General features: G+C 38.3%; 1 protein-coding gene across 4 annotated transcripts in view; it reads right to left on the bottom strand.

The window, feature by feature from the left end:
• Positions 1-22097, bottom strand: part of CTNNA2 (catenin alpha 2) — a gene marked incomplete at both ends in the record, with an annotated part of 1045594 nt that overhangs the window by 85657 nt on the left and 937840 nt on the right. For all 4 annotated transcript variants that reach the window (XM_079721197.1, XM_079721198.1, XM_079721199.1 and 1 more), the window contains 3 exons: positions 13041-13241; positions 20176-20332; positions 20926-21018. In XM_079721197.1, the coding sequence (XP_079577323.1) occupies positions 13041-13241; positions 20176-20332; positions 20926-21018 (451 nt within the window). The remainder of the gene's footprint in view (positions 1-13040; positions 13242-20175; positions 20333-20925; positions 21019-22097) is intronic.

The raw sequence follows: 22097 nt of genomic DNA, 5'->3' as shown, positions 1-22097 counted from the left end.
CGGTGAAGTCAACCAACATGCTTTCTTGAGTGTGTTCCTTACACAAATTTTATTACTGAGGATAAAAAACAAAAAAATATACAAGGTCTCTGTTCTAGAGAAAGAACCAGTCTAACAAGTGTTAATATAAAATAGAAAAATAAGAATGAGAACATTTGAAAATAATCTAAAAAGAGAATAAAATATTAGGACCAGGATAGAATTGTGACCAATTCCAGTACAAGAATCAGTATAACCACACCCTCTCCATTACAAATAGTTATGATGCTTCCATTTTAACAGTTGAAGTTAGGCAGAGAATTAGATGTTAATCAGAGTAACTAGAGCAAGAAAGTATTAATTTTGGGAGACTCTGTGGGGGCAACCCTAGTATCCCCCTACATCAGGAAAATACTACTTGATGGTGTTTCTGTAGGTAATGGATTATTTCCTATAAATGGTTTCTATCAGACATTTCTAAGGAATTTTATTCAACAGCCCCAATTAGATGTCAGGTTAAGAGGAGAAGAGAATATAAAGGAGAGAATGATGTAAACCAACATTCAGGCCTGAATTTGGCCAGAAGAAAGTCTGACTGGCATTTACAAGACTCTGTGTGTACCTTGATAGTTCAGCACATCCATGAAGCATCATCAATTAGAAAGGAGCCTGTTTGAGTCTGAAGCTCCAAGTCTTACTATTGTAGAAGTAGGAACTAACACAAACTGAATCTGTAACGCATTTGTTGCTTTGGTAACACTCAAAAATGATGGAGGACAAGCCATAGCCACAGGTCATTGTTTCATATTGATTCAGTAACTTTAGTAAAGAACTTCATGACCTATAATTGTCATTAGAGGATGTTCTAGGGTCCCCCCCCCATCCCAAACAGGGACCTTTCAAAATCTTGAGCTCAGAATTCTTTTTAGGGTTGCTTATGTTTCTACCTACTGGACAAGAAATAATCAAGTAGATCTATAAGTCTACCTCATGAACAAAGGCTATTTCATTACTGTATGTAATTTATAGACCCATGCACTCCCAGTAGATGTAGAGGCTTTCCTACAAGTAAAAGAGTGGTCATAATCTTGTTGAAACACTTGGCTAGCATTTCTTGCATTATCCAGACCTTTACTTCTTGATTTTGCACACTCACTCTAACACTGGTTATGATTTTCATCACCACTCAGCTTCTTCTGAGATTAAAGTTTGAATCTCTGATACTAAGTCAAATGAAATGTTCCCTAGTAATGTCATTAGATTCTTTCTGCCGTTTGACATGTACACTGTTACCTTTGAATTATGTACTAGCTTTGTCTTGTTTCTCTGTACAATTTCTCAAATCTGTCCTTCTCTGCTCCAACTCTCCTCTCCAATCACCTTGTGCCAATCTTGGCTTTTTTTCCCTCACTATCTAGATCTGTTATTATCCTCTCCCCTCCTGGCCAGATACTGCATAGCTCTATCTAGGCACAATGGAAGGCACTGCATGAAGAAATAGGTACATTATGGCAGAAGTTAAACATGTCCCTGTTAAATCCATGTCGTGGGATCTGTTCATATGTCTTAATATTCTATCCTAATTATGCTAGTCATCACCCTTATTGTTTGACCCATCTTTATGCATTTGCAAATATGTATGTGTAGTAGTCAGCCTCTGAGATGGGTCATTCTTTCCTGGTCCATGCCCTTGTATGATCCTGTCATCTTGAAAGTGAGCTGGAACTAACGACTTGCTTCTAACCAATAGAGTATAGAAAGGAGGACAAAGTGTCACGTTGCTAATTAGGTTACAGAAAGGTGCTGGCTTCCCATCTTCCTTGCCTTTTCTGGCTCTCTCACTTGCTCACCCTGATGGAAGCCAGTTGGCCTATGGAAAAGCCTCCATGGCAAGTAATGGAGAGGAGCCTCTGGTGAACAGCCAATAAAGGATTGAGGCCTTACGTCCAATAAGAAATGAGCACCTGAGGCCTTTCAACAAAAACGTGAGTCAGCTTGGAAGTAGGTCTTTCACCAATTGACCCTTGAGATGACTGTAGCCCTGGCCCATACCTTAATTGCATCCTTGCGAGAGATCTTGAGGCAATGCCACCCAGCTAAGCTGTGCCAGTCTCCTGACCCACAGAAACAATGAGATAGTAAATGTTTGTAATGTTAATCCATTAAGCTTTGGTGTGATTTGTTACACAGCAATAGCTAACTAATAGAATATGCTATGACAGAAGTAGAAATAACAGTAAAAATAGTCAGAAAGACATATTAAAATTTCTGTTCATTCATTTGTAGCAGCTATGCTGGTCTAGGTTTCTGGTATATTTATTGCACTCAGGCAGAAGCTTAATTGAATCTTGATATTTGATTATATTTATTTACAAGTTAACCATTTTGAGCCTCAGTTTACACAAGTGTAAAACATCTGGCTTTCTGGTTTTACATAAGGTTTAAAAATAATACATTCTACAAATTTTATATACAATTATATATATAAACATAGGTAGTACTTAGTCACTGGGGATAAAGTGACAAACAAAATAAATATGATCTTGCCTTCAAGGGACTAAAAAGTGGGATGTATGTAAGATGCTTCCCATTGTGCCAAGCACACAAGATTCACAGTAAATGTTTCTTGTAATTGTCATCTTCACACCATGACCCTTTGTATCTACCCATCCACGCCCGCTTTTTCTTTGTTTACAGCAGGCAAAATCATCTGGTCTCCTTTGGATGGAGGTTGGAAGTACAACTACGTGCATGATTCATCACCAAAAAGTGGGCCCTGTGGGAGTGAAGTAAACTGAAAATAGCATACAAATTAGTGTTGAAATATCTGAAAATTGGGAAGTTGGTACAATTTATCTGAAAACTGAATTTCCCTGCTTTTATGCCCTTCTCTCTCCTTGGCAGGACTACATCATCTTTCTGATGGTTTTGCATTTTTAATAATGAATTTCCTATGAAATCTGCCCTCAGGACAAGATTTTATAAACTCACTGTTAGAATTTTCATTTTATCTTCATTGCCAAGAAAGCCAGTGTTAAACACTGTATTACAGTATGACCTCACCAGATCCATGAAGAAAGGAAATCTTTAAAGGTTAGAGACTTTACCAAAAAGCTCATAACTGGAAAAAAAAATCAAACCCAGCTTCCCTATCTCAAATTAGACACTGTTTCTAAAAAACCTCTCAGCTTAACCTAATATTCTTGTGAAAGTGTTTTCCTTCTACCTCAAATGCATACTACGAGTTTATATTAGCTGATTGATTGGATATGAATCTTGAGTAAAGTATCCTCAAATGTTTTTTTAAATGTGGAGGAGGGAGTATGGAAATAATATTTAAACTCTCTAAATTGAAATCATTCTCTGTCTAGGCCAGTGATATATTAGCTTTCACTGTGCTTTCTCTTGATAACTGTTAATCAAGTTAGAAGATATTGAGCTCTGGAAGCTAGGAGCCAGGACGAAAGAAGTCCAGCTTAATCTGCCCCCTATTCCCTGGTGGCTATTTGTCAGCTGTTTTTACCTCTCTAGACAACCATCAGCATCCTCCTGGCTAGTCCTAATTCTTCCATGCTGTGTATATTCTTGGACTTTCTTTCGTCAGAGTCAGTCATCTGTTCCCTCTGTGGGAGTTCCTAAAGGCTGCCATTTTCATAAACTCATGTTTGGAAAATTATAATGTATATTTCAAACATCAAAATCAAACTCAAGCTCCAGAAGGCCATACATAACCCATGAGCTGAATTGTTTGATGAAAGATGAAAAAGGACTGCTTAGAAGAAGGAAAAAAATCTTCTAAATTCTGTCCACGATAACTACCCTAAGAGAATCAGGCAGCATGCATCTGCTTTTGTCTAGACACAAATTCCTTTCCTCAGGGAAAGAAAATGCTTGCTTGGAAAGTTCTTACATTTTAAAATCAGCATTTCAAAAATAATCACAAATCGGTTATAAGTTAAGAGGAAAGGATGGCACATTTCATTCTGAAACTTAAGGAATGAGTAAAGAACTGAACATGATGCCTTATTTAGCTTACAGTGTTTGTAGAAACCTAGCTTGATAAATAGTTAATTTTGGCGTCAGTGAGATTTTAAATTTTAAGATGTAATAAAATAATTGCTAGGAATTTATTGCTCTTAGTTTAAAAGAATCTGATCTTGATCATTAAGCATGCAATTTTAAAAAGGGAAAAAACCCTAAAATAAGGTATTATTCTATATCAGTTTTGTTTTTTATTTATATTAATAAACATTTTTGAGCTTCAACTCTCATCAAGACTGGAGGAAATGAAGAGGTAGTCTCAGATCTCAAGGGGTTAAAATTAAATTAGGAAGCAACATACACACACACACACACACATACACACACACACACACACTCCTGGATAGAAAATAGAAGGGAGACAGAGAACAGAGAGGTACCTTAAGACAGAAAAATGGGCAAACACAGAGTATGCAACACCTGGTAGGAGCTTAATGAGTGACAGTGAGTAATGGGGCACAGAGGAGTGGGATTGGCTGGTATGGTTACAGAAGACTTCAGTTCTTCTCTAGGAAGAAATCAGCTAGTGTTAGAGAACAGGTAAAATATAGAAAGGCAAACCAAGTGGGGAGGTAATTTTGGGGTCAATTTGACAGTAATATCCAGAATCTTTCTGGTTCTTATGTCCATATGTTATCCCAGCTACAAGCATAGTTTCTTATTTTTCCTAATCAAACTATTTCTGGAATATTCTAATGATGTTCCCATTCAAGTGATTGTTAACATATTCTTCCTTTCTTTGATTCCAGCACCTATTGCTGATGTGGTAGGGATTCTGGGTAAAAGGAACTTACTGCTGCCTCACTTGTGCCCAGTTAATACACCCTGGCCACCAAGTCCTGTGGACCCCAGCACTGGCCCTTCTGCCATTCCATGGCCACTACCATGGTTGCTGATCCCTCATATCCTTGAAATAACAAAGAAGTATCATGTCCTTTGCATTCCCCAGGATTCTGAGTCTATGCTGTGACTCACACAGAACTGGAAATTCATGTCTTCCTTTTAGTTTTACTTTGAAAATTGGGCACTAGAAAAGTGCCGTTTCTTCCACTATGTTGCTCCATAAATGTGTAATTGTGAGCCTTCCTATATCCATCCTATCCCACCTCCACTTCCATGTTAGAAGTTTATTATCAGGCTAAAATTGTTTCTCTTGGGACTTCTCTGGTGGTCCAGTGGTAAAGAATCCGCCTTCCAATGCAGGGGACATGGGTTCGATCCCTGGTCAGGGAACTAAGATCCCACATGCCGTGGGGCAACTAAGCCCACACGTCACACCTACTGAGCTTGCGCATCTCAGTGAGAGATCCTGCGTGCCTCAACGAAGATCCCGCATGCCATAGCTAAGACCCGAGGCAGCCAAAAAATAAGAAATAAAATAAAATGATGAAAATAAATAAAGTAAATCAATATATATATATTTTTTAAAGTGTTTCTCTTATTTTCTCAAGTTGTATTCTTCTCAGGTGTTTCTTCAGCCTCTCACTCTGAGAGAGCTGGTCCTGTGTGAGTTCTAGCAGAACATGTTACTTACAAACAAGCCAGTATAGAGAAGATATTTTCATATTTCTGCATGGCCAGGGCTTTCTGAGTAAAAAAGTCTGGTAACCTGGTTCAAGGTATGACTCAATAGCAGTCCTAAGATGGTGAAATAATCTGGAAAGAGATTTATGGGTTTATCTCCTCAGAGATAGGTGTTTACATTTCAAAAGGGAATAAAACCAGGAGCCATTCATTTATATTCTAAATGGTTGTAACAACCTGGGGACCTTTCCTGGAGAGAGTTTATTAACATTAAAGAGTGAAGATTTTTCTCTCCCTCTCAGGAGGGGAGGGAGACAACTGAGCACCAGTTGGTATATAAACTCTCAGATTCATAATTTTGTGTTTCTTCTCCTGTAGTATGGACCTCCTACGTGTGGGCAGACTTTATCTGACCTTATCACACTGCCTTGAGAGTTAGAATGAGGTATAGGGAACTGGCAATGTTATTATTACTAAGAAAGAAATTTGTTCTCTGAGCAAGAAACCTTGCATTTGCATTCAGGATAAAACAAATAAATACCGATACTAAAAACCATCAGCCAGATCTGTACAATACTTCAAGTATGTAGGTTTCAGACATATGGAAGAGGCTTTGAGACAAACTGCATGTTGCCTGTTTAAGGACTATTAAGTGAATGAAATTTCCTTCTCGTTCCTCCTACACTTCTGACTTCCCACCTCCATGACTAGCACAACCACCACTTAGCAAGACATTTCCTCCATATTGTAATCATTTTGACATTTCAGGGGGAAATAAAACGATTTACACCTATAGTAAGGGTTATATTAAAATGTATTTAAAATATATTAGGAAGCCTAGGCTGAACTGAATCTCAGTCATTACAGCTTCTGTGGAAATTCATTACTTTCATAATTTAATTTCAAGGTCAGTCACAGAGAAGTGACAGACTGTAATAGTCTTCCCTATCTCTAATATCTAGTATTTCTGTCTTCCCAAGAATCTGTCCTTACCGCCTTCTTCTGATATTGATCTTACTTCTGTCTATACCCCTTGCCTCTGGGCACGGGGATAGGCAGGTCACCCAGACATGTCCAATGATAAAACTTGATCCCGCTAGCAACAGAAATCAGTCCAAGTGAAATAAGCATACCGCCAAGTGGCCAAGAAGATTGCTCTTCTTTGATATGTAGAAAGTAGGAGGAAAACAAACATTTCTACTAATCCTGGAATCTTGAGTTATAAGCCTAAGGCTACTGCTAGTGGACATAGTCTCCACTGAAAAAAAAAAAGGTCATATCTTAATTTTTCATATTCACTTAATCAATGCATACATATTAAAGGCTAATTATGTGATACTACTTGTCTAGGCCCAAGGCACGTACAGGAACACTTGCCTCTAGGAAGTGACAATCTATCTGTGGACCACTGACACTGAAGAGGACGTACTAAATGTCAACAGACTCATAGAAATAGATCCCTGTTGTCTCAGGCTGAGACTTGAGTCAGATCTTAAAGGATAAGTTCAATACACAGATGTAGAGGAGGAGGAGAAAATAGGGAAGATGACAGGAAGGAGAGTGGGAACAGCATGGATGGGTTTTAACTGGAAAATAATAAATACACCTGTCCAGATGGAGCAGAGGGTTTATACAGAGGATTCATGGGCAGTGATTGTCCATGTTGAGTGCAGTCATGAGGAAGCCAAGAAACAGTGAAGCATATATCCCAAAATTAATAATATTGACCATACTTGGATGATGAAACATCAGGCAATACATGAGAAGCTTGAGGCTCAGAGGCATTAACTAATTTGTGTAAGGTCGCATTTAGAAGTCAAGGAATTGAGTTCTTCTGATTCCTTACACGGATTTCATCTATACATTGTACTGACACAATGGTACCCCTCATTATCATTTCTAGTTTGGGTGCTTTCTATTTGTTCTCTTCCTGGGCAAAATACATAGGAATACTGTAAAATAAACCTCTTTTATGAAAACTTTACATAACAGAAGCATGAAATTACAAATTATACCATCTCTACTAAGTGAAATAAGTCAATCTGAAAAGGCTACATGCTATTTGATTCCAAGTATATGACATTCTAGAAATGGCAAAACCATGGAGACAGTGAAAAGATCAGTGGTTACCAGGGGATTGGGAGGGGGAGAGGGATGAATAGATGGAGTAGAGTGAACTTTTAGGACAGTGAAAAATACACTGTATGAAACCATAATGATGGATACATGTCATTATACATTAGTCCAAATATAATAGAGTATACAACACCAAGAGTGAACCAAAATGTAAACTATGAACTTTGCGTGATTATGATGTGTCTGTGTAGGTTCATCAATGGTAACAAATGTACAACTTTGGTAGGGGATGTATATAATGGGGGACCCCATGCATGTGCAGAATCAAGGGAATTGATTCAGAATCATGTGAAATCTTAGTAGCCTCCCCTCAATTTTGCTGTGAACATTTAACTGTTCTTTAAAAAAAAGTATTGAAAAAATTTATACTATCTGTTTGGGCCACGTGTTCTCCAAAATAATGGAATTTTCATTTTCATTTACAAAGTGCTTAATAACAGAATCCTCATTAAAAAGACTTTATTTTTTTCTATTTTTTTGGATTCCCTCTGAAGAAAGAACTGTTGGCATCTCAAAGATCTCTCAACCTGATGATATTGACATTGTCACAAATTTGCATCAGCCATCAAATTTACTAAAATGGCATTTCAATGTAATCTGTTCTATGAAGAACGAGCTACTTTAAACATAATATCATTGAATTTACTTTCAGGCCCCACAACTTTCCACAGCAATCTGACTTTGCAAATGAGATCTCTGAAAATGGGTCTCATTGGGTGCACTCACTACCAAGCTATTGGCAGTTTGTTATAATTCAGGTTTTATTGAAGAGCTCATCAAATATGTTAGTATTTAATGAGTCTGATGTACATCAAGTTTATTGTGCTTTCATCTGCCTAGATTAGTTTTATAAAAAAATAAAGAGGTAAATGTTTATGTAATGTTGCCCTAGAATTTTAACGTACTAATAATCCACAAAATTGTGTTTTCAAATTAACTCAGCATTCATATCAAGACAAAAAGCACTCTTCAAAAAAATTTACTTACTCTTTACTAAGTAAAGTAATTTAAGGAAAATTAACTACAGACTGTTTCATCACTCTTTGGATCTCTCTCAATTTCTAGCCTCTCAGTGAAGGTAAAGTGGGAGTTCTCTCTACAGAGACCCACAGAGGTTGGCCTTTATTTGAAAACCCCATTAGCAGCAAAGTCTGGTCTAGTCAAGACTTTTTGAGCATTCTGCCCCTTATTGTTCATGCTTGGTAATAGACTCTCACTCTACTCCCTTCACTGTACTCTATGGCCATCATGCAGAGGCTCCATTTAGTCTTGTTTAAAGTTGCTCTTATTTTGAAATATTATTTTTCTTGTGGCTGTTATTTTCCATGGGAGTTATTCTGTCCACCCAAGAACATCTAGCAATGTCTAGAGGCAATTTTGATTGTCACAACTTGAAGTGGGAAAGGGAAGAGGTCCTATAAGCATCTAGTGGGGTAAGTTCAGGGCTGCTGCTGATCACCATTAATGCACAGGCCAGCTGCCTCCACCCCAAGAAAGAATTACCAAGACTCACATGTCAATAATACAGAGGTTGAGAACTTCTGCCTTAGGGTCTTTAACAACTCAGATATAAAACTGGGGAGAACCTGGTAGGTTGGAGGCAAGGCAAAAGAAAACATGATGTTTTGTCTTCCATGTCCTGGACTCTTCTTTTTTTTTTTTCCTTCTTCTTGTCACCTTCCACTCCTTGCCCACTGCTCCGTGTTCTCTCCTCAAAATAAAATGTACTCTCAGGACAAAGTTTGATAAACTTTCAAAAAAGTGACCAATTCAACGTTGCACTAAGACTTTTTTAAAAAAATCAGGAGCAAAAGGTTAACCCAAAGGTAGAAATTTGGGTATTAGTGATCTGTATAGGAGTTTTTATTTGAAGGACATAGCCCTCCTTAGCATAGCCAGACACTGACAAGGGGACTAATCCATTTTATAAAATCTATATAACCTACAAAACTCTGCATAACCATAATCACAGAACTGATCTTATGCTCTTCCTCAAACTTCATGTGTGTAGTACATCCCCCAACAATTCTAATTAGCAATGAGTGGATTTTAACAGCTAAAGCTTTTTTTTTTTTTTTTAGTTTGTTTCTTATAGAGAAATTTCTTATTGAGAAATGCTAGGTATTAAGTCACCATATAGATCACACATTTTAAACCTCATGTTCCACATGTTCAGATGACCAGTGCGGTTGTGACAGAGCACCATCCCTTCTCTTAAGCCCTGCTGGCTTCAGAGCAGAGGCATTCTCCCTTCATGAGGAATCCATGTGTATGTCAATTGTTCTATTCATAGCTAAAGTTTTTGCTTTCATTTCTTTGACAACCTCTCTACTTACCCATAAAGAAACTATATTGTTCCTGTTTAGGAAAGAGAAGAACCACTGGGGACAGAAGCAAAATAATTTATATACCTTGTATATTTTAGTTCTTAGCCCACTAATATCTAATTTCCTTGACATGTATTCCATTTTCTACTAGTTATTTATAAACTGTTTATTTCACTCTCTTCTACCTGGCTTCTTTCCTAGTGATCTTCAATAGATGCTGAAAAAGAGAAAGAATCTAAATGTCTTGCTTATCTTTTCTGTTCAATTATGAATTGGATGTGGACATCAGAATCAGGAAGGTGCCTTTAGTTAAGTACCCCAAGTATTCAATCACTGCAAGGAAGGGCTGAGATGAGAATTTTTAAAGACCTGAAAATTGACAAATAAGAGCAAAATCTTCATTAGCAACAACAATCCAGGATGGATGGCTCTGTTTCATTGATTGGTTTTTTTTTTCAGTTAAAAAACTTCAACCAGAATATATTTACATTTCCAGACTTTGGGTGAAAATTATGTTAAAATATTTCCATCAGCTAGGCACACTGCCCTTGCCTTTATGTCGATTTTGACCCAATGGGCACCACTCCCTCTATTTATTAAAGCACCCCAAGGCTCAATAAGAAAGAAATCTAAAATGTATCTTGAACAATGCTGAAGTCTTTGTGTGCACAAAGTCGTCTATACATCGGCAATATGCTCTGCATGTCATCTGTGGCAGTAATCATTCCAACCAGTCATGAGTTGAAACTTCTGTCTCCATGTCCTCCACCCTTCTCTGACACTCTTCACTCAGTGTCAGATCCAAGGAAATGCTGCTATGTGTCAGATATACCACAGGAAGCTGAGACTTTGTAACAAAATCGAGGTAATGGGCCAGTAACTGAGAGCTCCAAAAATGTGACAGGGTTTCCTTAAGGGTGAAAAAAAAATATATCCTTAAACTGGAGAGTAAAATAACTGTTTCTAATTATTCCAAATGAGAAAAGAAATACTGTATGGCTTACATTGTGTTGCTCTATTGAATGAAAAGGGCAAGTCTATTTGAAAAAAATTTAAAAAAATAAAAAAAAATAGTGCTGAATTTCAGCTAATTACAATGTGGATATATCATATTATCATTTTTAACATCTTTATTGGAGTATAATTGCTTTACAATGGTGTGTTAATTTCTGCTTTATAACAAAGTGAACCAGCTATATGTATACATATATCCCTGTATCCCCTCCCTCTTGTGTCTCCCTCCCACCCTCCCTACCCCACCCCTCTAGGTGATCACAAAGCACTGAGCTGATCTCCCTGTGCTATGCTGCTGCTTCCCACTAGCTATCTATTTTACATTTGGTAGTGTATATATGTCAGTGCTACTCTCTCACTTTGTCCCAGCTTACCCTTCCCCCTCTCCGTGTCCTCAAGTCTATTCTCTTCATCTGTGTCTTTATTCCTGTCCTGCCCCTTGGTTCATCAGAACCTTTTTTATTTTTTATTTTTTGATTCCATATATATGTGTTAGCATACAGTATTTTTTTTCTATTTCTGACTTATTTCACTCTGTGTGAGAGACTCTAGGCCTATACACCTCACTACAAATAACTCAATTTTGTTACCTTTTATGGTTGAGTAATAGTCCATTGCATACATGTGCCACATCTTGTTTATCCATTCATCTATCAATGGACACTTAGGTTGCTTCCATGTCCTGACTGTTGTAAATAGAGCTGCAATGAACATTATGGTACATGACTCTTTTTGAATTATGGATATATCGTATTATTATTGTTATTATTTGTAATTCTAAGTATGTGAGGATTCTCAAGAGCAACGATCCCTAGATGTGTTCTTTATTATGTGATATTAGACTAGTCCTTTTTCTGCTTATATTTCAGATAGCAACCAATGTCTCTTTATCTGTTGTTTTTCCATGCTATTCTAGACTAACAAATAGCTACAGAAGCCTTTGTAAATAACCTTTTCCCTGTAGAAGGAAACATGTTTCTACTAACATGTCTTATCATGTAAAACTTGGAATACTGTTATATCTGACCTTTCAGAGATATGTCTATTTTTAAAAGCCTAGTGGGTTCCAAATTCCATATATAGACACATGAAGACTTCCACTGATGCTGAGGTAAGTTCCTTCTATGCATACAGAGGACCCAATTCATTAACCATTCATAACTCCATCCAATATAGAGTGAATTCCATTTGTCTTCTCTCCATTCCTGGACTTTCTCTCTACTCTAATTCCCCCATATATACAAATACACAAGGCATAAGGGACTGAAGCCAAGAGACACCAGTCAAGAGCAAAAACTACTAAAAATAGGCTACTCTTTGACCCAACTATCCAGAGTTATGGGTTGTTGTGCTAACTTAGTAGAAATAAGTCTTTTTTCCATCTCAGTGTACCAGAGAGCTATGACAGGCTCCCATAAGTAACTGTGTCTCACCACAACCGTGATTCCACAGTGGGCAGCCGCATGCCCTGGAAGAGGGAATGCAAGCCTTTGCTAGAGGAGCAGGTCATATATTAAAATCTAACCCTTTTTCAGTAACCAGTACCTCCTTTGATTACTTCATGTCCATGTACTGCCTAGAGCCTTTATGCTTTTCCCTGGTTGTCCTTATCTTCTCAAGAAATAGACAGGAAAATGTTTTTCAAGTTCAAGATTCCAAGTTCCAATCACATATTCAATATTTTCTAGACTTGTGACCTTTGTTCAGTCTCTTAACTGATTCAAAACTCCATTTTCACATTCATAATAGGAGATAATAAAAATCTGCCTACTTCATAAGGTCTTTGTGAGAATCAAATGCTTACATATAAAAACTGTAGAGTAGTATATACTGCAAAACAATAAATTATTATTCTGCTAAAGTAGTCCAATTCAAACTCAAGAAATAAAGAACACCCTTTTATGATCATGTGTAATTTAAAAGCAGAAAGACCTATGGGAAACAATGAAACAGATTGATTCAGGTATGGAAATTAATCATGTTGCTGACATTTTGGTCAAACCTAATATCCATGGTTACCTGTCTCAGAGAGCAATTTTGTAGCTTCCAGCACCTTCTCAGTATAAACTCCAGCTTCATAGTTCTCCATCTCAGCATTGATGATGTGTATGACTCGAGCTGCCCGGCCCCTGATAGCCCCTGCAGTCCGGTCCAGAGTGTCCACGTCCCCCTCTTGAAGGGCTATCACACACTTGTTCACATCCTCTAAGATATGATTTTCTGTGGAGAGGACACATACACATTTATATGATTTTTTACCACTGACACACTTAAAAACCTATTGAAGATAGATTCATTAACTCACAAGCCATTAACTGTACATCTCAATACATTCTTAATAACATTGAAATTATATTTAAAGAACATAGTTTACAATTACAATAGTGGTTCTCAAACTTGAACATCAACTGGAGGATTTGTAGCATCATAGAGACTGTTGGGTGTCTCTCTCAGGGTTTCTGATTCACTAGGTCTGGGGTTGGGCCCAAGAAATTGCATTTCTACCAAGTTCCCAGGTGATGGTAATGTTGCTGGTTTGGGGACCACACTTTGAGAACCACCATCTTTAAAAATATCTCTTTCTTTGTTTCAGTGTTTAAGATTTATTGGGTGAAAAGGTCTTTTAAGAGTGGTAGTGGCAGCGCACAAGAAGTCACCAAGCAGCAATGTTTCTAGATATGTCCAGAGTTGCACTTTGGGTTGACTCATGTTTTTATTGAGGAAACATTTAAGGGAGACTTTAAAATAAACAAATATCACCCCATCAGTCTCCCAATGTTGTGTCATGCATAAGGTATATGCAATGGAAACTGATCAGGTGAAGAGGATCACAGAGTTCCCCACAATTGAAACAAAATCCAGTCTGTGGCTGGTTCCCTCAGATTGCAGTCAAGGTCAGGGATCACTCTCCATCATTGTCCAAAGCAGAATCCAAGCAGGCAGGAAGAGAGGATTTTCTCTCTACCAGCCTAGAAAAAACATGCAGTCTGGTCCCTTACAGTTTTGCAAGTGTTCAATTTTGTATTTTCCATGTCCAGTGTGAGATGTGTTATTATGTTCCTTGAACATTTTTTAGAAACAGAATTCTAAGGAAATGTTCAAAAAGTTTAGTACTCTGAGGAAAAAAAAAAGAACTTAAGCTAAAAATATACATATACACACACAATAGAATAATAGAACAAGCTTGGAAGTAGCCTTAAGTAATCTGGTAACCCTTAAGAAATTATAACTATCCAATGAACAGTAAATAAAGGACTAAATTGAATGATTACCTCTTTAAGAAGTTTCTAGAGCTAGTTCTGATTTATAAATTCCTAAAGAAGGAGAGATGGGAGGGTACTCGGCAAATCCCAGTCTCTCCCATGGATCTCTCCTTCTTTCATTAAACCAATCACTCAGAGAAAATATTTTTTTTATATGAAATTGGATAGAAAATTACAAAGTATAACATGTTTCATAAAGGAACATCTGTTTGATCTCATGCAATATGATTTCCTCACTCAACTATTTATAAATTTCTGATTTCTACATTCTCTAGTTTCAAATAGAAATTAGAATAGAAAAAAAATGAAATGTTTACATTTTAATATTTATATATCTTAAACTCACAAGAAGTTATTTCCTGAATGCTGATATTTTCCTGAGAAAAAGAGAAAGACAGTTGTGAAAATAGAGAATTAAAGGCTTTCATTTTGATTAAGGAACTTCTGAAACCACCTCTTTATGAGATCTTGGATTGGATCATGCAAACTCACCTAAAAGGACACCTTCAAAAAAAAAAGGTTTACTCAAATGAAGCTTGGCACAGGATTTTAAATACAGAAGTTTGATTCAAATAGGTCTCTCTTACTGCCCTGCTGGATTCCTCCAGACAATTAAAATATGTCGTGGTCCCTGAAAATGGGCAACTACGAGGGTGTTCATGTCAAAAGCAGGCATTTTCGTGCTTCCCTGGTGGCGCAGTGGTTGAGAGTCTGCCTGCCAATGCAGGGGATACAGGTTCATGCCCCGGTGCGAGAAGATCCCACATGCCGCGGAGCGGCTAGGCCCGTGAGCCATGGCCACTGAGCCTGAGCGTCTGGAGCCTGTGATCCGCAACGGGAGATGCCAAAACAGTGAGAGGCCCGTGTACCGAAAAAAACAAAACAAAACAAAACAAAAACCAGGCATTTTCTTTGAATAACATAAGGTAAGAATAAGCATACCTACCATTTTTCTGTGCATAGTTTAAAGATGAAATTGAATGCAAAACAGAGAAATCTGTCAATTACATTAGATACTAATGTCTCTGGAATTAACAAAATTTAAAATGTAAGAAGCCCATTCATGACCTAATATCCTAAAATGAAATGATAGTTTTTAAAATCTAATTTCCAAACTAAAATATGCAACTAATTTAATTAGGAGGTAAGAAAAAGAATATGCTTTCATAGGTATAACTACAGTTGACCCTTGAACAACAAAGGTTTGAACAGTGCAGGTCCACTTATACATGGATTTATTTCAGTAGTAAATACTACAGTACCACAGAGCCAAGGTTGGTTGGATCCACAGATGCAGAACTTCCCATCTATGGGGCTCACTGTAAAGTTATGCCCAGATTTTCAGCTGTGTGGAGGGAGGGTCGGTGCCCCACACCCCCAAGTTTTTCAAGGGTCAACTATATACATTAATTGAAGGAGGCCATGATATCAAAAGCATTGATTTTTTTTTCTGCTTTATAACAAATTTAATCAGTTATACATATACATATGTTCCCATATCCCCTCCCTTTTGCGTCTCCCTCCCACCCTCCCTATCCCACCCCTCCAGGCGGTCACAAAGCACCGAGCTGATAAAAGCATTGCTTTTAATTGAATTGCCAATTAATTTGTTCAATGGTTAGTCACATTAATCATGTGTGAATAAAATATTAATTTTACTAATTTTCAGCTTACTAGTTGACTCAGTTTTCTTAATCAACTCTTTTAATGAAATGTTGAGATTGTTTACTCTGCATTCCCAACTTTACCCAATTAGAGGTACCCCTTTTATAAAAATATGGATTACAATTCCCTCATGATAGTGGTTATACCAGTGGATGATATATATGTAAAAGCCACAATGATAAAGAATGTTCTAAAATAAATTTGTACTTTATTAAGCTAAGTACCAATAATGCACTTGAAAAGAGCTATATTGTTGTAGACATATTATTTGATCAAAAGATGATACTCGGTCTATATATGGTTTCCCTGGACACCTTGTAATAACTTCTCCATCCCTAGTCCCTACACCCTCAGGCCTGGGGTTCACAAGTTTGGAATTACTCTGGTCTAGTATCTATCAAAAAGGGCAGTGAATTATTCAAAGGCAGAATCCACACTTAACTCATATTTTCATACCTGACAGCGCCTTAGAGCAGGCAATCAAAGAAGAAATCCTGAATAAACATGTCCATTGAAGAGGGACAATCAATTATATATTTTTATCCTAAGCTATTTTCAGGAGAAAGAATTCATTAAGTAAGGAGATAGAGGAATGATGTTCCAACTAGAAAATAACATAGAAGAGAAAGTAATAATAAAAAGCACCTGTATTCCAGAGATGATTACATTGCTGGGATAAACCCCTTAGGTACTTTGGATGCCTGGATGTAAAGCATGGTTTTTAAACATCATAGAACATTTGTCTGCAACGTATTTTGTGGTAAACTTCCTTGAATTTTTGCAAACTTACAATGTCAGGAAAGATGTAATCTTGTTAAAAAATCACAGGTGACCAAACTACCTGATTATTATAAGCTTTAAAGCTATAGCTTCTAAATTCAAAAGCAAAGTTCAGTCTGTGAATTTTTTAATGAAACAAACTCAAGACCCTGGAGTCAAAAAAAAAAAAAAAAAACAAATAAAAGAGGAAAAGCAAAACGAAACTTTTAGACATTATGGGATTGAGTTAATGCTTTTTCAGATCTTAGATGCTTGCTATTTTGTGAGCCAAACCCAAGAATTCAACTGTTATGTGATTAATGCCAAGATGCTCATTTTAAGACACTATTAAAAATTTTAGTTTTTGCCCAGTGGGAAAAGTTTAAGTGTTCTAATACAGCCATTTCATTTTTTTTAGAAGCCCAGACCACATCTGAAAATTGGTTTTGCTCCTGTAATGTTAATAGCTCCCCAAACTTGTTGCATTTCATATGGACAAATTAAGCACTCAGACACACAAGTTCAGGTAGCATAAAAAAAAAAAAAAAAAAAAAAAGAAAGCAAACCAAAACTATCCCTAAAAAAAAATCTTTTTGTTGTTGTTTTCAAACTAGAATTTCCTGCCAGAATAGATATTCCCTTAAGAAGAAGCTGATACATAAAGTGCCATTAATGCCATTTCAAAATATCTCCTGGGCCAACCTTGCAATTTATTGATGCAAATGTTTTGGCTCCAGCTCAGAGAGGAGATGAGAAGTAGTTTCCCCAACTATCGGGCTGTATCTACAGTCTACCAGCAGGACAGAGTGGGCTGTGTCATTATTTGTCAAGCCCATCTGTGGAAAGGTGCCTGCCGCCTCTGATTGTCAAGTCCAAAGGCATGCTCTAGCAGGTCCTGCCAAGGCTGGCTCCCTGACAGCCCCTGTTCATTTTCCTGCCATGGCATACTGCGGCGCTTGTACCACTGGGGTTGGACTGCACAGTATTATCAGCGGAAGCCAAAGCCTTTTCTTGTTGCTGGTAATAATGAGATGCACAAAGGAATGGCAGGGAGAAAGGTGGCAGAGAGGCAGATCCGGTGGAAGAAAATTAAGAAAAGCTTTGCACTACTGAAACAGTCTGAGATAAGACCTCCTAACCTTGCTTTTCTCTACCCTCAGAAATTTTCATACATGCATTTAAAGAAAAGAATAATGTGGGAAAGCTTTAAGTTCTAAAATGATTCCTCTTTAAAAAGGGTAGTATATGGATATTTTCTATTCATTTGTAGATAGAAGGGGAATAGCGTAAGATTTCCAGGGGCTGTTGGATTGTTGTGTGAGATCTGAGGCTGGTTGGAGAGTCCCCCTGCCCCTTTGGGGGAACCCTATAGTTATCCTGGCAAAGACTGACTAGATACAAGAAAGATGCTCAGTCCTGGTGTCCATCCTTCTGTTCCCCACCACTCAAATCCCCAATATGTCTATCCAAACAATTTCTAAGCACCTTATGAAAGATGAATTTCTTGCATACCTTTTATGTTGTTAGGACTCATGCATCAGTGAAGCAAAAATCCCAGGAATGGCAACACATTGAGCTCTTTATTAGCCAACCCCTGCATATGGGTATGTTTAAATGAATAGTTGTTTTGAAAAGTCATCAAAAACAAAGCACTTTGGGAATGAAGAATAAGACAGATTTCCAAGAAGGAAGAGAGAATGGAATGGTGGCACCAGAGGGGATGGCGAGGTTTGAGGGGGTGGGGAAGGAGCTGCAATGAAAGCTGGAAACATCAAAGGCAAATTTCCTTCTATCCAGACTTACTGAGATCTATATAGATTATGGAAAGAGGATATCTGGATTTTAATTACACATCTGTCAAGTTACCTACCTCTCAGTGCCTTACTGTTCTCAAAGGAAGGCTCAGCATAGTGGTACCTATCTTATAAAACTTTGGTGTGAATTAAACCAAATAGCAGAAAGTCAGACAAATTATAGATACTGAGCATGTATTCACTCATTTTTCCCATCTCCCTTGCCCTGCCCTCAATGATTTCAAAGTTGGCTTTTCCATCATCCATCAGATCTACAGATTCAACTATGCTGTTCTCAGACAAGCTTTAAACAGAAGCCCGCAGTGGGAATTCATTGTCAGTTTCTTGGTGAAAGGAAAGACTGCAACTAGAGAAAAGTTTCTAAACACACTAAGCCTCCTGCAGAAATCTCTTCCACACTGTTGCAGTCAGAGGCCCTGTCTGTCTGGATCGCACCAGTTGTGCTGCAACCCCTCCCTCTCAGACCTCAGTAAGTCCTGGTCAAGTCTAGGGCACACCTGAGCTGTCATGTGTGAGTTCCATATGCCTGTGGGTAGAGTCAACACCTGGTCAATTTGAATTTTCAAGCGTCACTTGGTTATTTTAATGCATCGCAAGGAGGCTGAGGTTTCTGGTGACCTCCTCCCCCATGCCTCCCATAGAGACTTTTCCAGGTGAATTGGGCCAAATGTGTTTAGTCAAATGTGTTTGGAAAAAGGCCCATTAGCTGGCTGGTAGCTAAATTTGAAACAGCATTGATGAGCCCCCTTAAAGATCAAATTGACTACATGGTTATTCAAACGTGCCAACATCCTTCAGTCTGGCTTCATTTACAAAGAAAGTTACAATTTCCAGTGATGACTAGTTACTTTCTCTCACTTCTTTCCACAACCTCATGGTCAAGTGCTCAAAGCCTCAATAGCTCCCAAGTGCCTTCTAATGTGTTCATTCTGTGGCTAACATTTCTTCCCAGCTTATCACAAACCTGGGTAACTTCACTTATTGAGGAAAAAAACCTTAACACAGCCAAACTGGAATAACTCATTGTTGGTTTTTTTTTTTTTTTATTTTTAAACATAACCAGTCTCATAACCCATACACTTTTTTAGATGGATGATTCAGATGCATCAAAGGCCATCCTATTTTAAAAACTCCAGGAAGGGGCTTCCCGGGTGGTGCAGTGGTTGGGAGTCTGCCTGCTGATGCAGGGGACACAGGCTCGTGCCCCGGTCCGGGAGGATCCCACATGCCGTGGAGCGGCTGGACCCGTGAGCCATGGCCGCTGAGCCTGCAGGTCCGGAGCCTGTGCTCCGCAGCGGGAGAGGCTGCGATAGTGAGAGGCCCGCATACCTCAAAAAAAAAAAAAAAAAAAAAAAACCCTCCAGGAAGTAAAAAGGAGCCTAACTCTACTTAAATAATCTGTTCAGGTTTCTAATATCTTGATCAGAAATTTGTGTTTTCCCCCCAAATGCTTTGGCTCAGTGTCTTGAAATAATGTGCACAGCAGAGAAGAATTTTCAAGAGGGTGTTACAATTACAGTTGCAGAGATGATTGAAAGCTCAAAGGGCCAAGGAGAGCACTTGAAACACAGACCCATGACATTTGAAAGATATTCCTCATCTCATCTTGTTCTCTTCCTTCGGCTGCCTTGTAAGGGGCCCGTTTGTGATTACCTGAGACAGAAAGGAAGTCATCCACTGAGGTGATGTCATCCACAGCCTCTGTCAGCACTCGGACCTGCTTTTCCCACTGGTCTTTGAAGACATCCATATTGTCCTGAGCAACTTTGCTCTGTGGCCGGGCAGCCAGTGTGAGAGCGGCATTGATGACCTATTTGTTAGAAACAATTCAGGGACATATTGACCACACTCCTCAAAAGAGAAACAAGCAGGTCAGAGACCATGTTGAAACTCTGGACCCTGCAGCTCCCAGAGATAAGTGGGTTCCCAGTGTTTGGAAGGACAATCAAAACATGAAAGTTAAAGTAGGTTATCAACTACTACTAGTTTTTGTTTGCTTTTCTTCTTTATTTAAGATATAGGTTTCAAAAAGTGTTTACTAGACAAAGCCTACTTAGCACAGATGTGGCAGAAATAGAATTCATCTTCTACATGCACAAACGTATAATTTAGTGGTTGAGACACTAAAGGTAAATAGGTATGGAGCATTGAAATAACAGTCCAAGACAAATAGAAGAAAGTCAATAGGAGTGGAAAAGAGAATAATCGCCACAGTAATTCTGAAGAGACTGGAATAGTTTGAAGTTCTTTTTGAGAAAGGCAGAACCTGAAATGGCCCATGAATTTTGTGTAGCCCTTTCCAGTGAGAGGAAAGAGGGCAAGACAAGGATATGAGTGACATGAGGGCTGGAGCGTAGAAGATCTGAAATATCAGGCTTTAGAAACAAAGTAAATGAGGCTTACCTGGGGACACAGGCTGTCAATCTGGGTGGCTGCCATCCGAACTAATTTCACCCCTTCTTCATTGTTGGAGATGGAACAGGCCAAATTGGCCACCTGTATTGAAGAGGATTTGAATGAGAATGATGTTGGGACCAAGGGAAAATACACTGTTGCATGACCTTGTACCTTCCCTGGAGAGCGCCACATCCAGGAGAATCCTTTCACAAATGAGATAAAGGGACCCTTCTGTATTAAACTAAATATTACTAAGTCTTCTGTCTGTAGGCATTTCTATCAGAAAAGCAAGGTGTTAATAACAAATGATTGCTTCAAGATTCTTGAGCACACACAATAATGGATTTTAACTGGGTTCTTCTGAACTCTTTTCCCTTCCATCTACACTCTCACTTGAACTCCCTAAGACTCATTATTGAATGCAAAGCACTATGATTTTGGCCACATCAGTACTAAATTCTGAACAGTGAGAGAGATGCCACAGGCAATGCTTTGGATTTTAAAGAGACCCATAGTAAACTGAAAATTTGTGTCTGTTACCCCAAAGAACCCAAGATCTTCCTGTCACAGTCTGTCAGGAAGATGTCAGCCCACCAGTAGTCAACTCAAATGCATTCAGGGTCCAGGCAGTTCTGAAAAGTGTGTAGAAAAGGCTGGTGTATTCCAGTAGGCAGTGAGGGGAGTGTGCATCCAATGAGGATATGCAAGTCCATTATAAAGGCATTCAAGTTTGATTTTTAAAACATACTATAACAGCCAAAACAGCTGAACTGAATTCAAGTTCCCAGGTCAAGCATTTCAATGTTATTCCTTCTCTTCAAGGAGTGAGAATTGGTAATACAAGGCCAGCCTGATTTGCCAAGGTCAACAGCACACAAAGTGATCATCAAAACACTGATCAGTCCCATCAAGCTGGTGTCAAGAGGACAGGAGGATGGGGATTAGAAAGGGAAAAGGAGAAGAGAAGGGCTGCCAGGGCTAGGAGCAGTAGGGCAAGTAGAGTACATGATTAGCAGAGAGAATCCCTAGGAGTCCTGTGGCCATCTGCCTTTTTGTATCACTTTTTTGTTCACTTCTGCTCTCTAAAACAAGACTGCTTCCCTACTCTGCCTTAATGCTCTGGGAGATTCAAATGCATTGTGTACGTGTATAGTTCCTAATGTGAAAGAAACCTTAGT

The sequence above is a fragment of the Hyperoodon ampullatus genome (assembly GCF_949752795.1).
Source record: "Hyperoodon ampullatus genome assembly, chromosome: 15".
Classification (NCBI taxonomy): Eukaryota; Metazoa; Chordata; class Mammalia; order Artiodactyla; family Ziphiidae; genus Hyperoodon; species Hyperoodon ampullatus.
This window is presented reverse-complemented; position numbering and strand designations above follow the sequence as displayed.